At 44.5% G+C, this 15,386-nt stretch overlaps 1 protein-coding gene across 1 annotated transcript in view; it reads left to right on the top strand.

Moving 5' to 3' along the window:
- Nucleotides 1–15,386, top strand: part of RBM19 (RNA binding motif protein 19) — a 114,157-nt gene that overhangs the window by 23,027 nt on the left and 75,744 nt on the right. The window contains exons 17-21 of the mRNA XM_048514997.1: nucleotides 173–327; nucleotides 1,384–1,444; nucleotides 2,572–2,651; nucleotides 6,318–6,373; nucleotides 8,372–8,488. Of these exons, the coding sequence (XP_048370954.1) occupies nucleotides 173–327; nucleotides 1,384–1,444; nucleotides 2,572–2,651; nucleotides 6,318–6,373; nucleotides 8,372–8,488 (469 nt within the window). The remainder of the gene's footprint in view (nucleotides 1–172; nucleotides 328–1,383; nucleotides 1,445–2,571; nucleotides 2,652–6,317; nucleotides 6,374–8,371; nucleotides 8,489–15,386) is intronic.

Raw genomic sequence — 15,386 nt, 5'->3', positions numbered from 1 at the left:
CCGCCCCTGGTGTTTGATTTTGTTGACTTCAGCTAGTGCCTCCTGCCTCTCCTCCATTTTGAGGCCCTGTAGAGGTGATCTATACATTGGTGCTCTTTGCAGATTCACTCTAGTGCCCCTTTATCCAACCCCTACTGAGAGACCGGTTGTGTGTTTCTCCTTTGCTTTGCAGACAACCGTGAAGATGAAGAAACTAAAACGAAGCCAGAGGAAATCAGTATGGGGGAAGAGAAAGATGACAGTGAGGATGAAGAAGAAAGCATCCCGGGCTGTACTCTCTTCATAAAGAACCTCAACTTCAGCACCACAGAAGAAACGCTAAAAGAGGTATCGCGTGCATTTCTAGGGTCACTTCAACAGTCTTCGGCCCCTTCCGCACATGAAGAATAATGCACATTCAATCCACTTTCACAATTGTTTGCAAGTGGATTTTGCCATTCCGCACAGCAAAATCCAGCTTCAAAGTGCATTGAAAGTGGATTGAAAGTGCATTATTCTGCATGTGCGGAAGGGTCCTTAGTGATTCTGCAGCTTTGGACAAAAGTTCAGAATTGAGACCCAGAATCTGTTCCATCCCTACTCTTGGGCACAGAGATGGAAGTCGCCATCCAGGTCGAGTTCATGAGTCCAGCTGCTGCCAAACTGGCAGAGGTCTAAGCCGTGGTGTGGATGGTTCCCACAGCAGATAACAAATTGCCAGGCCACGGACTGAGCATGCCTGGGACATCAGCTGCTGCCTGAGCCCTGGCGGGCATGTGTACGCATGACCTCTGCTGAGAAAGCTACCAGAGAGCTGGACGGGATGGGTGCAAGTGGCAGGAAGGCTCTTCCTTTTCTTTCCATTTCTGGGACAGGGAGGGGACTAGGACCTTGGGTGGTCAACCTGCTCAGGTCAGCTGCCCTAGATGCCTCATGGCTAAGACCTCCTCTCTCATTGGCCAAGGGCAGAAATGAGAACTTCTGACCCCAAGCATCAGAACTGAGAGAGAGAGAGAGAAATGTCGGCTGAGGTTCGCTAGACTGGGTTGGAAAAATACCCTTCCGCAAACTAGAATGTGATTCAGTGGCATAGGAGGTTAAGAGCAGGTGCATTCTGATCTGGAGGAACCGGGTTTGATTCCCAGCTCTGCTGCCTGAGCTGTGGAGGCTTATCTGGTTAATTCAGATTAGCCTGTACACATCACACACGCCAGCTAGGTGACCTTGGGCTAGTCACAGTTCTTCTGAACTCTCTCAGCCCCACCTACCTCACAGGGTGTTTCTTGGGGGGGGGGGGGAAGGATAAGGAGATTGTAAGCCCCTTTGAGTCTCCTATAGGAGAGAAAGGGGGATATAAATCCAAACTCTTCTTCTTCTTCTTTTTCATTGTGTTTGTCTTTTCAGGTTTTTTCTAAAGCTGGAGCTGTGAAGAGCTGCTCTATCTCAAAGAAGAAAGATAAAGCCGGTATCTATCTTACTTTCAATATTCTGGCACACTTTAAAGAGACCAAGAGACAGAGCCTCAAAAGGTTCTTGGCTGTGGAGAAAAAGAGCAAGCGTGATTCTTAAGGACCAAAGACACCAAGTGCTAGATACACATTTAGCCCCTGCCCTAATATTGAACTGCATCTGTTTACTTTCTCTTACATAAGCTTGAATATTTGCCATTCATCCCTATGGGGCAAATTAAAACACAGGACTTAGTGAAGTGTGAAAGAATGCTAGGATGGTGGAGGAAATTGAGGAGATGTTAGAGAGTAATGGGTGGAAAGGAGGAGTCAGTGTTTGGGGTGCGAGAGATAGAGACAAACCAAAGGGAAATGCTGGGGACACAGAAAAGAAGAACTGAGAATATTGCCAAGAGAGAGGAATGACAAAGCTGGAATGTCGGATTAAAGACTTGGAGAGACTCGGGGAGCTGGGGGTGTTTCGTCCGGAGAAGCGAAGGTTAAGGGGGAGGGGACATGATAGCTATGTTTAAATATTTGAAGGGATGCCATGCTGCCTCAGAGACTAGGACACGGAGTAGTGGATTCAAAGTGCAGGAAAAGAGATTCCACCTAAACATTAGGAAGAACTTTCTGACTGTCAGGGCTGTTCGACAGTGGAATTCACTGTCTTAGAGAGTGGTGGAGTCTCCTTCTTTGGAGGTTTTTAAAGAGAGGCTGGGTGAACATATGTTGGGAATGCTTTGATTGTGTGTTCCTGCATGGCAAGGGGTTGGACCTGATGGCCGTTGTGGTCTCTTCCAACTCTATGATTCTAAAGGCATGGAAAGGGTAGTGCAAAGGACTGGAGCCCTCTTCCACTCTAGTTTTGCCCATGCCGTATTCACTGTGATCTCTATTCCTAGAAGTTGCTAGGATAGCTTTTCTAAGTTCCTATCATAGCTTTTATTCAAGCAATGCCTTGAAAGCAGCAGGTTCAAATTTCCCAAGCTTAGGTGAGATTCTGCTTATGAAAGTAACTGCATAGATTGTGACCTTGGTGCATTTAGGTGTTTGGAACTGATCCCGGTATCTTCTGTGATTGTACTTTTTCTCCACTGCTTCTTACTAAAGGGGTTTCTTCACCTCTGGAATTATTTTCTAGGCACGCTACTTTCCATGGGGTTTGGGTTTGTGGAGTACAAGAAACCAGAACATGCTCAGAAGGCCCTCAAACAATTGCAGGTAACAGTGAATACTTTTCTGCATGCAGATATATAGGTAACGTCTGCCTTTATTTACATTTTTATTTGAACAGGGATGTGGTCGGATGGAGATTGATTCCCTACCAAATATCTCCTAAGGGGAATGGTCTCTAATCTGAATTCCCCAGATAAGCCTCCGCAGCTCAAGCGGCAGAGCGGGGAATCAAACAATGGAGCAGCAGTGGCGTAGTGGTTAAGAGCAGGTGTACTCTAATCTGGAGGAACCGGGTTTGATTCCCCGCTCTGCTGCTTGAGCTGTGGAGGCTTATCTGGGGAATTCAGATTAGCCTGTGCACTCCCACACATGCCAGCTGGATGATCTTGGGCTAGTCACAGTTCTTTGGAGCTCTCTGATCCCCACCTACCTCACAGGGTGTTTGTTGTGAGGTAGGGAAGGGAAAGGAGTTTGTAAGCCCCTTTGAGTCTCCTTACAGGAGAGAAAAGGGGGATATAAATCCAACTCTTCTTCTTCTGGGATGCTGTGTGGTTTCCGGGCTGTATGGCCGTGTTCTAGCAACATTCTCTCCTGACGTTTCGCCTGCATCTGTGGCTGGCATCTTCAGAGGATCTGAAGATCCTCTGAAGATGCCAGCTACAGGTCCCAAGCTTAACATCAGGAAGAGAATACATAGAGGCTAGGCCATATAACCCGAGGCTCCATTACACATAATCCCGACTGATTCGGGCCAGGAAAGCCTTCGACAATACTTCTTCTCCTTCTCCTTCTCCTCCTTCTTCATGCCTCATGTTCCTTCCATTCAGCTTCCTCAGAGCTTTGACTCACCTAGGTTTTTAGGTGTACATCGCTCATTATTTTTATTTTCAGCCTATACTTTTAAAAATAATGTGTGAATGAGACAATTGGGTGCATTGAAAATACATGCATTACGCAGTTGTTATTTTCAGAGAGCTGGCTGCTGGCTATTGAGTTGCAGAGGGCAAGTCAGGAGCACCTGGGCTTGCAGTGTATGTGTGATAAAGTCTGAATTTACTACCTTTCTTTCGCCATCAAGTCACAGCTGACTTATGGCAACCCTGGAGGGTTTTCAAGGCACGAGATGTTCAGAGGTGGTTTGACATTGTCTGCCTCCACATCACACACCTGGCATTCCTTGGAGGTCTCCCATCCAAATGCTTGCCAGAATCAAGGCTGAGCATGTGTGTCTGGCCCAAAGTCACCTGGCAAGTTTCCATGGCAACATGAGGATTTGACCCTGGGTTTCCCAGATCGTAGTCTGACACCTTAATCACTACACCCCACTGGCTCTCATTGCATGCTATTTCAAAACATTTATCTTGGAAGTAATAGGCAAATACAAACATATGCAGATGAAGCTTCCATACCAGATGATGTCATTGGTCTGTTTAGCTCAATACTATGTGCTCTGACTAGCTGTAGTCCTCCGACATCTTGGGGAGAGAAAGACCTTACCCGAAATCCTGAATCCAGACACTTTTTATTCAAAGTGTGTCTTCTGTCAGGCAGCCGTGGGCTTCTCCACTACTGAGGTTCTAGTCAAGGACTTTAGAGGAGTTTGGTTTCCATGGTATAGTGGAGGGAGACATGTAGAATGCATTGAGGTACTCTCTCTTGAGCACCATCCACCTATAACCTGGATTTTCTTAAACTGGGTGAATGTTGTAATGTAGACATTGGCTTTCATAAACAGTGTCCTAGTTCATGGGAGAAAGTGTTGAGCTGTCTTAGACTCTCAAGCAAACGGAGACTTCAAGTTAGCTGCCGAAAAGCCAATCCCTGTGATTGGCTCATGCTTGTATGACCAGGAGAAGAGATCTAGGGTCGTGGCATGCAAATGAAAGTCAGAGTCACTTTTTGATTCTGTCAGACAAAGTAAATCGGATAGAGTCTAGAGCAGGCTTTTTTCCCTGTACATTCAATGGGTCTGAATCATACCCCAAAGGTGTCTGAGTGTATCCTTCTGTTTGTTGTCTACCATGTAAGTATATGACTGCCCTCTTCTCCAAAGGAGAAGTGATCTTCTTGAGGCCTTCACATTTTCCTGTGTCCTCTTAAAAGCTGTTGCCCCATACATGACAACACAGTTTTAGTGGTGGAAAAACTGTTTTCTTTTTGCCCACCCCCTGGTGGCTTGCAGTGCAATCCTGTGCATGTTCACTTAGACATTTTACAGCCCTGGATTCGACCTGGTGGAACAAGTTGCCTGGTGATGTCAGGGCCCTGCAGGAAGTATTTTAGTTCTGCAGGTCCTGCAAGACATGGCTATTCCACCAGACCTTTCCCAAGTAGCCAGCCGGATGATTGTAAAACCTTTCGGTCTCCGGAGGGAGGGGGAGGAAGGAGGGGTGGAAGGTGGAAAGGATAAACATATGCCATCTATCTTAGCGTTTTTTTTAAAAAAAATTAAAATTTCAAATTTAAAAATTTAAATTATTTTAAATTAAATTTTGAATTTAAAATTTAAATTATGAATTGTTAGGATTTCTATTGTAATGTTTATTGTTATGGAATGTTTAATATATGTTGTAACTCGCCCTTCAGGGATAGGGCGGGATATAAAGCCAACAAAATAAATAAAATAAATAAGTCCCTTTTTCATCAGAAGCACTTATTCCCCAGTAAATGCAGCCCTAGTGACTCAGATGTATTTTGGTCCTTCCAAAATATGAACCCTTCTCCAGCTGCCTTTCATCAGGACCAGGTGGAGCTCTGAATGTTTGTTTCAGTTCTCCCAAGTCACCAGTCTGTGCGCCTTCTCTACTCCAGTCTAAACTTTGTTCTCCAAACATGTTCAGGCTATGAACCTGAGAACCAGCCATATACAAAATGTAGAAACTTTGAATTTGAGGAGGGCTTTAATTTTAATTTTTATTAAATATATAAAAATACATCAACATTTACACCATACTGTATGGTCCGTAGTTTAAATGCATATATACATACATACATAATTAATTAGCAGATACAGATAAAATAGTTAATAAATGCTCTTATAGTAGTGTTAAGCAACTACTTTATTGTGTGCTTACTGGAGAGCCAGCGTGGTATAGTAAAGATCAGGTGAACTCTAATCTGGATTTGATTCCCCACTCCTCTACATGAGTGGCGGACTCCATTCTGATGAACCAGATTTGTTTCTACACTCCTTCATTCCTGCCGGGGGACCTTGGGCTAGTCACAGTTCTTCAGAACTCTCTCGGCCCCGCCTGCTTCACCAGGTGTCTGTTGTGGGGAGGGGAAGGGAGAGGAGTTTGTAAGCTGCCTTGAGTCTCCTTATAGGAGAGAAAAGCGGGGTATGAATCCAAACTTTCTTCTTCTCTTCTATTAAATTCTGAATTATATCCTTGTTTGGGTTTCTATGTAACTATAAACTTATCAATCCATTACAGAGAGGTTGCATAATTATATGCCTCTATAGACAAAAGTAACTTTCTCTGCAAAATTGTAAAACAGCTTCCTACATTCAGGAAAAAAAGCCCAATTTGGTTATCACTCCCTTACCCAAACAAAGTCAGTCACTCTTAGTAATCCTGCTATTTCCTATACTTCGTTTATCAAATGTTTGGCACTCATCCAGCTGTGTGCAACTTTCATGCTTGAAGCAATAAAGAAAACTAGAGCCGTACATCCATGAACTTTATGAATATGTTTTGTTTTTCTTTGCAGGGTTGCTCTGTGGATGACCATCAGCTGGAAGTGAAAATCTCTGAAAGGGCCATCAAGTAAGGTTCTCCGCTGCCTGTTTCTCCCCGGCTGAAATTGGAACAGCCACTGTTCCTATCTTGCTTGCACTGCAATCCTGTTTGATAGGCATGTGGAGTGGGGTAATTCCTGCTGACTCAAGTGGGAAAGATTGCTGTTCTGCCTGGAGCAATCTTGCTCTGAGCAAACACATATCCCTGTGCCTGGAATAAAAAATTAGCAGTGTTAAATGCCGATAGAAATTTCTGCTAACTGGGGAGCTGATGGATCGAAGGGGTAAAAGGAGCCTACGGTATGGACAAAGCATCTCTTTGCTGATGCTCTGTGTGTCTGATTGGCACTTGAATGCCACAATTGGCACACAAACCACTGTTTGTCTGATTGGCACTTGAATGGGAGACCACATCAGAAGCTGGATTCCTAGGAGCAAAGGAATAAATAAAATAAATTCAAGGGTGGGGGGCAGAGATCCCATGTTATTTCACGGTAGCATCAATATCTCGTTGCTCTGAATTATGCACTATTTATTTGTTTGTTTGTTTTGTTAGTTTTATATCGCACCCCATCCCTGAGGGGCTCTGGGCAGGTTACAACATATATTAAGAACAACCTACAACTTTAAAATATAAATCCTGACTTAAAAACTTTAAAACCAATGAACAAAAATTATTACAATAACGCTGAATGATATAATTGAATCCATCCCGCTGTTTCCACCACTCTTCTCCCCACTACCCCTACTGCCCCCCTGGAGATCAAAAGATATTCCAGTATATTTGATCAGTCCAGCGGGCTAGTTGGAAAAGGCCTGGTGGAACAGCCACGACTTGCAGGCCCTGAGGAATTGGAATTGAGAGGTGACATGATAGCCATTAGATCAGGGGTAGGGTACCTGCGGCTGGCTCTCAGATGTTCAGGAACTACAATTCCCATCAGCCCCTACCAGCATGGCCAATTGGCCATGCTGACAGAGGCTGATGGGAATTGTAGTTCCTGAACATCTGGAGAGCCGCAGGTTCCCTACCCCTGCATTAGATATTTGAAGGGATGTCATGTTGGTGAGGGAGCAAGGTTGTTTTCTGCTGCTCCAGAGACTAGGACAGGAGTAATGGGTTCAAGGTGAAGGAAAAGAGATTCCACCTAAACATCAGGAAAAGCTTCCTGACAGTAAGAGCTGTTCGACAGTGGAATGCACTACCTCGGGGTGTGGTGGAGTCTCCTTCTGTGGAGGTTTTTAAACAGAGGCCGGATGGCCATCTGTCAGGGGTGCTCTGATTGTGTGTTCCTGCATGGCAGGGGGTTGGACTTGGTGGCCCTTGGGGTCTCTTCCAACTGTATGGTTGTATTTATTGTATTATTCTATTCCTGTTGCTCTGTTCTCCCATTTCTGGGTCATCCAGTAAGCTTCAAGGTTGAGTTGGGGTTCTGAATCCGAGTTTCTGAAATTCTGATCAGACAGTCTGAGTCCACTTCACCACAACACATGCTGAAAAGAGTGAGCTGGTGTTTTGTCATGACAAAGAACCTTACCTGCAGATCAAGAAGTCTGCTTTGACTTCTCTTGGAGGCCATAGCCTAGTATGTGGGTGTTTCTCTCTCTTAGCCTACCATGTGAAGTTATTGTAAGGATTATAGAATATGAGCCACTTTGCTTCAATGCATTATACAGATTCCTAGTATTTATGATCATTACTACTACCCATTTGTTTTAGATTCAACATATCCAGCTTTGCCATGACTTTCCTAAATAGTGGCTCTGTTTGTGAAATGCAATGTGTTCTAGATTGCTTAAAGTGATGTTTTGTGATAGGGACAGGGGAATGAAAAATACATCAAAGTTGAACTGTAGATGGGCCTTTTGCCCCATCCATCTCCCCTGGCAGATGGGATTCTCCTGAAGCAGAAAGGACTGGATGCAAATGTATCTCGGAATGCACATGTACTCTTTGATCAGTTTAGCTGCCGTGTTTCTCTGTATTACAGTTCACCTTTCTGTCACTTGTGTGTTTTTAAACCAGGTCAACAGTGACTTCCACCCGCAAGAAGCAGATCAGCAAGAAGCAAAAGAGCTCCAAGATCTTAGTGCGCAACATTCCCTTCCAGGCAACCGTGAGAGAGATCCGAGAGCTTTTCAGGTAAGAAAAGGACCTTCTTTTGTCTGCTTTTGGCTTTCCCTGGATTTACTCATGATCTCAGGCTAACCAAGACGATTGCAGGATCTTGGGCTTCTGTTTCCTCTTTTTTGAACTAATTATGAACACAAAATCTGCCTTATACCAATGAAATGACTGGTCCATCTGGCTCAGTATTATTTCTGGCTTTACTAGGCCTCAGGTAGAGAAACTCTTTTCTGAGTCCTGCTAGTGGAAAGTCTTTAATTTGAGATTCCCAGGAGTGAATATGGAACCCTCCAAATGCAAAGCCTGCGCTCTACCACTGAGTCACAGCCTGTCTTGAAAATCCTTTCCTATAGGCCAGTGGCACTCCAGATGTTATGGACTACAATTCCCATCAGCCCCTGTCAGCATGGCCAATTGCCCATGCTGGCATGGGCTGATGGGAGTTGTAGTCCATAACATCTGGAGTGCCAAAGGTTCGCCACCATGGCTATAGGCTTTGGTTTTACTGCATTTTCACTAACTATGGTAAACCCCAAACACAGTTCATGCCCAAACCGTGCTTTCATCTTAATTAGGGTTGGTGAAAAGGAAGGTGTAAATATATGTAATGTGGTTGACTCTGAAACGAAGGGTGAGGATCATGGATGCCTATAGACAGCATTATGCTTACCCTCAGTTGGAATTTGGTTTGGGAATTTCACCTTTAACTGTTACGTGGAACGTAATGGTATTGTGCTATAAATCACAGCGTTTTGCATAATTGTGTGTGGTTGTTTAAAAGTTACTTGATGCTTTGTATTTGATGCCTTGAAGTTCAGACCTTTTGGATTTTTTTGGGTGGTAGAACAAGTGCAAGAGAAGTGGGTGTTTCTTGGAACACCCTTTAAACTATGCAGATCTCAGTTTTCTTCTGTTCTAACTCTCTGTAATATACAGTTTCTGCGCCCATTGTTTTGACTGTTCAAATGCCAAGGGTTAAAGAGTACAATGTGCTGTTTCTGGGAATGTTCCTGGATTTTGTGAGATCTCTCCTTTGGCTTGCATTTGGAAGAAAACTCGCGGTTGTCCTCTTCTTGACCATACTGATGAAATTCAGCAGAAGTATTGCAGTTAAAACTTCCATCTGTTCTTGCATACGTCACATACAGAACCAGGCATATGGTCTTTCTGCAGGCCCGGCTAGCCCACCAAAACAACAGTAACGACTGTACAGTCCCATGAAAATTGGGGAGTTCTGTTATTTACTTTTTCCCAAGGTGCATTTGGCATTCCTGGATACCTGCTGGGCTTTTGTCGTTGTTGCCTTTAGCAACTTTATAGGATGCCTTTTGAAACGAGTGACTCTTACAGTGGTCGACTGAGAAGACTTCAAAACACTTTTAATGCATAACAGTCAGTAAAATTAACTTGGGGAAGGGAAAGGAAAAAAACACTTTGTAGTCAGTAGAGCAATAAACACCAAATGCAGCCGTCGGAGTTAAGCAGATAGGTTTTAGTCAGATGGTGGGAGGCAGCAGGGCCAAGTCCTGAGTCTAGCAAGCGACAAAAAAGTATTGATTCTGCAAGGTTTTTTGGAGTGGGTGGGGGAGAGGGAGGCCGCAGCAGGAAGCCTTCTGTAGTGGCCTCCCACCTGGTAGACTGCAGACCCATCAAAGCATTCTCTTTACTGGATTTTGGAGTCAGCAATAAGGTGTTCCCAGGACACATCAATAAAGCAGCCATGTCCAGGGAGGCAAAAACTGAAGACAAAAGCAGTTTCAAAGCATATAGAGTGCTTTCTCTGAAAAGCAACTCTGTGGTTGCAGAAGTGAACATTACGTGGGGGTAGGCAGCCTCTCTTGATTTCCGAGTCTTTGTTCCGGCTCCTCCTGGCTGTTTTGTGGCAATGCCGTGGATGTTAATACACAGGTGTTGTTTGGGTTGCATGCTCTTTTTCAGTCAGGCCTGCAGGGGGCACTGTTAGCCTTTGCTGGAAAAGGGAGTCCAGAGCGGAGTTGGTCCTGAACCCCTTCCTATAATGAATGTCTTTGCTGGGCATTGGTTGTCTAGATTGCCCATGGAGGTTATAAGACTGGGACGGGGTGGGGTGGGGTGGGAAGCAGAGCTGGTGGAACTGTAGGTTGATTCGTGCCACCTGAAGCCACTTCTGGGAAACTCGGTTTCTGTTGCCTGAACTTGGTTCCTCAGAAATCACTCCCTGTCTGGATCAGCAAAGCACATGTTCTGTACAGAAAGATGTTCTTGCATATTTATCTCTTTTATTTTTGGCTAAGGAAATGCACTTTCATTATCAGCAATGTATGCTTAAAATTTAGAAGAAGTGGAGACAGCACAGGACAAGGCACGCAGCAATTTGTTCCTGGTTTCAAAGGAAAGGGTTGATATTTTTGTCTGTGGGGAAAAAAAATACGAAGGCCGGAGCCCAGCTAAAAACTATTGCAATGCTAAGGATGTTCATGTGCTGTATTTTTCCCCCTAGCAAAACCCTTGAAATCTGTACTGATTGGCTGATGACTTTTTCCTGCTAAGAATGATTGATTCTTTATTAGAGCTTCAACATTCTGTCTTTAAAAGACGGTTAGATTAATCAGTTAAATTGTTTCAGTAAAAAGGTGCACTATCTTGAGAGACTTCCCTGCTTCTCTGAGATATAGGAGGGAATTCCTCTTCAAAGATCATGTCTGTGCAATGCACTTATGCATTAAAGCGAGGTATGTGTTTTGCTTCTGAGTTATGAGATCTCAGAACTGCTGTTAATATTTTTCTCATATTCTCTGGGCGGCGGCTAACTTTTTGGCAAAAGCTACATTTTGAGCTGAGCTGGGGCTGGCAACTTGGTTTGAGAGCCAGCGTGGAATGAGAGACTAATCTGGGGAACCAGATTCAATTCCCAACTCCTCCACATGAAGCCTTCTAGGTGACCTTGGACCAGTCACGGTTCTCTCAGAACTCTCTCAGCCACACCTACCACACAAGGCATCTGTTGTGGGAAGAGAAGGCAATTAGGCCACTTCAAGAGTCCTGAAAGGTTGAAAAAAACCCAGTTATAAAAACCAACTCTTCTCCTCCTCCTCCTCCACCCACAGTTTTACTCAAGCAAAGTCCTGATGCAGCCAACGTGCTCTTTTAACCCTTCACTGCCCATTGTGGAAAGCGAGCCGTGGGTGCCTTTCTGCCACTTGCCTTGTCTTGAGTCAAGACAGCTGCAGTGTATAATGAGATTGGCCTGTCGAAAGCCTGAGTTGTCACTCTTGGGAGTAAAATTGTAATGAGTCCTTTTGGGGGGTGGGGGTGTCCTCAGTGCAATCCTGTGCAGTTACATCAGTCTTAAGCCCATTGATTTGAATGGGCTTGAAATCAATGGGCTGGATTCACCCTGTGCAGAAATGCACTGTAAGCTACATGAGGGATTCTACTTTAGAGATGCCGGGGGAGGGGGGGGCGGGAGAATTCCAGTCTTGGCACCTGCATTTGGATATTGCATGAGGAAGAAGTAAAGGACTGTGCAGGTATGATAGACAAGCTGTTGCATCTTGGACAATGTCCTCTGTTCTTGGTTATATTCACTGGAAGCAAACCCCTCAGAATCCGTCCTAAATGTTCAGTACTATTCTGTTTGAAAATATTAGTCCGTTCCCTTATGAACTTATAAAAGAAGCAAAATGTTCCCAGTTGCCTACTAAGATATAAGCCCCCTCCTTTTCACCACCACCCCCTTTGTGGGGAGGAAGCACAAAGGCAGAGGGATGACTGGCAGGTACTTCAGCACTTATTGTCATTTCATTAAGATTGAGCCTCCATGTTCAGTGGCAAATTACCTGGAAATCAGTCGTAATTCTGGGGCATCTCCCAGTCCCACCTGAAGACTGACAACCCTAATCTGTGGCAGATCCCCTGCTGCTTTAAATATGTATGAACCTTTTATTGACCTCTACAGAGAAATGCCCTGGTTTCAGTACATTCATATCTGTCTTGCAAATAAGTCACTTGGCTGGTTGTTTTGGGCACTTCCAATCTATCCATCAGAGAGGTTTGGCTTAAACATGATCACACACACACACACCCCAGGAGCTTCTTTATTTCATAAGTTGAGCCCCAAGGTAAAAACTGTGACCTGTTGTTACTTAGTAAGTAACTCAAAGGGTAGGTCGTTTGTGTAACTTACTTTGAAGGGAGATCTTCTCAAATACATTTTGTCTAATGGAAAGATTATTTACTTTATGTATTTAATGGGTAGCTAAGCTCAGATTATCTTGTTCGTTTGAGGCAATCAATGATGCTTTTGAAAAATGCTTTGAAGGCTCCTGTTTAGTGCAAGAAAATATCCAAGATTATTATACTCTCTTCCACAGAAAGATGATAGTACTATCAGTTAAGGTGCAGCGGTTGAGAAAATTGTATGCTTCCGCATCAGACTATAGTCCCAAATGAATATGAGAATTATTGTTCATTTTTAGGCGCTGCCTTTGTCCAAATGATTATTTTGTGCATTATTGAACATGGTACTTTAATACAAGAGTGTCTATCATTCATTGAACGACATTCAAATGGAGTGGGGGGTGGGAGTAGGGGTAGGTAGGCACTAGGACCCGGGTGGAGCATTCTACGATAAAGAAGGTCCGGCATGCTTTGTTCTTTGGCACAGGTATAAGCAACCCTACTATCATCTTTCTGTAAAGCACTGTATAACTATACTAAGAGAGTACATCTGTATGATGGGTCTGTAACAGTCCTCAGTATCAATTTTTGGGGGGTGGGGTGGCACACAGATGTATTCTTTTAGCCACAGTTTGTCATTTTTGCTTCACAGCGTTAGCTGTTACTAGACTTGGAGATTCAAGTGCAACAGATACCAGGGTCGGCCCAAATCTGGGCGAATTTGGGCATATTCAGGCAGCTGCTGTTAGCTCCCAGTAAAAACAATGGGGGATGGGGCACCCCTTTTGGGGGTCCACAACTTTGCCCCCCCCAAAACCAAACTTCACCAAACTCAGGTGGTATCATTAGAACAGTCTCTGGATGATACCCTGAAATTTTGGTGCTGCTTGCTTTGAAAATGTGCCTCCCTGCAGGCCAAAACGCAAAAAAACCAGATGGACCTGAATTTTGGGGGTATACCCGAATATTCGGGTACATCCAAATGTGTTATTTGTCTTATTCGGGCATACAGATCATTTTATGCCCGAATAAATCCGAATTTTACCAAATTTCTAGGGTATTGACCAAGCCTAGCTGTTACCACTGGGAACAAAAAGCACACCTTGCAAAGACACAGAATGATGATCGTACATGTCATTGAGAGAGAATTTGCCACGTTTCTGTTTTAAGTGGCAGCTCCGCGTCTTCTGTAATGACAACCAGTGTAGCAGAATGGCTAGAATATCAGGCTGGCATCTGGGAGACTAAATCTCCACTCTGCTGTGACAACCTCCTAGGTGGCTTTGGACCCATTACAGGGTGGTTATCGTAAGTATAAAACAGAGGAAGAGAGAACAACGTTGTCTGCTGCTTTGCATTCTCACTGGGGGAAAAGTGGGGAAATAAATACCTGAATTCGTTTGCCTTTGAAAGTAGCACAAAACCAGATCCTTCCTGCACGTGTGCAGAACCCTCAACCCTGGTCAATATCTTTTGTCCTGTTCTGTTCTTCTCCTCCTTCTTCAGTCCTTAGTTATTGTTGCCTGTCGATTTCCCCTGCCTGCCTATCCGCTTGTCTCTTCTTTGTCCCCAGCTCTGCTTCCACCTCTCTGTTTTAGGGACAGCGCTTGAGAAACCAGGTTCTAAGTATAAATCAAATCAACCTTTATTGGCATGTCTCTACAATATCAGAGATGGAAAAATTCATTCAAACCAAGCACCCCCCAAAAAAGAGAGATTAGTCAGATTTTCCTTTGGAGCTCTGAGTTATAAGAGAATCGAGAAATTTGGCTACTGAGTCAGTTACATCACTACTGGGGTTGTTTAGTAAGAAGACAATGTTCTGCAGGTTAGAGGCATCTTCTCTGAGCCAGCGCAATGTAGTGATTAAGAGCAGGTGCACTCTAATCAGGAGAACTGGGTTTGATTCCCCGCTCTGCCACTTGAGCTGTGGAGGCTTATCTGGTGAACTATATTAGCTTGTACACTCCAACACATGCCAGCTAGGTGACCTTGGGCTAGTCACAGTTCTTCGGAGCTCTCTTAACCACACCTGCCTCACAGGGTGTTTGTTGTGAGGGGAGAAGGGAAAGGTGCTTGTATGCCCCTCTGAGTCTCCTCACAGGAGAGAAAGGGGGGATATAAATCCAACTCTTCTTTTTTTTCTTCTAAGTATAATCATGACTGTGCCCCTTCCAGCTGACCTGGCATGTCAAACAGGCCAGCCAGGGGAAGGATGAGTCACCCAAACAAGAGGTTCAGGTTGCAGCCCTGGCTTCCTCTGCCTAAAGCCTGAGAATCTTCAGTATGGAAAATCTCCCTTAAAAGTAGACGGGAGCCAGCGTGCCTCAGATCGGTATAACATGGCCTCATTCCAGAGAACAAGGAAGCACGCTGAACATATTTTGTGCTATGCAGCTACTTCACTCTAGGCTAGAGGAAAACTGTTTTTTAGAAGTGCATCTGAACTGATCTCAGTGGTTGGTTTCTTCTGAAATGAACACTTGGAAGTAGGGGTATTTTTTTTCCTCCTGCAGCGATAGCAATCGAAATGGCAGCGGGCAAAGGATTCATTTAGCTGGCTGGAGAATTGAAACGCTCCCAGGTAGTTTCGCTGTCCGTAGACGAGGTCCAAATGTAGGTGGGGGCTGGCGGAGTTCTTTAAAGTTATATGTGTGTATTTGTAAGAAACAGCTGCTGCGTGTAGAGCAGCAGACAAACAGAATGACAGGGCAGGGTCCTGGGGGTAGGCAAACCAAGGGAGAATGGGGCCTGC

Source organism: Sphaerodactylus townsendi, linkage group LG13 (assembly GCF_021028975.2).
Source record: "Sphaerodactylus townsendi isolate TG3544 linkage group LG13, MPM_Stown_v2.3, whole genome shotgun sequence".
Classification (NCBI taxonomy): Eukaryota; Metazoa; Chordata; class Lepidosauria; order Squamata; family Sphaerodactylidae; genus Sphaerodactylus; species Sphaerodactylus townsendi.
Note: the sequence above shows the minus strand (reverse complement) of the source record. Positions and strands in the feature narration are given on the sequence as shown.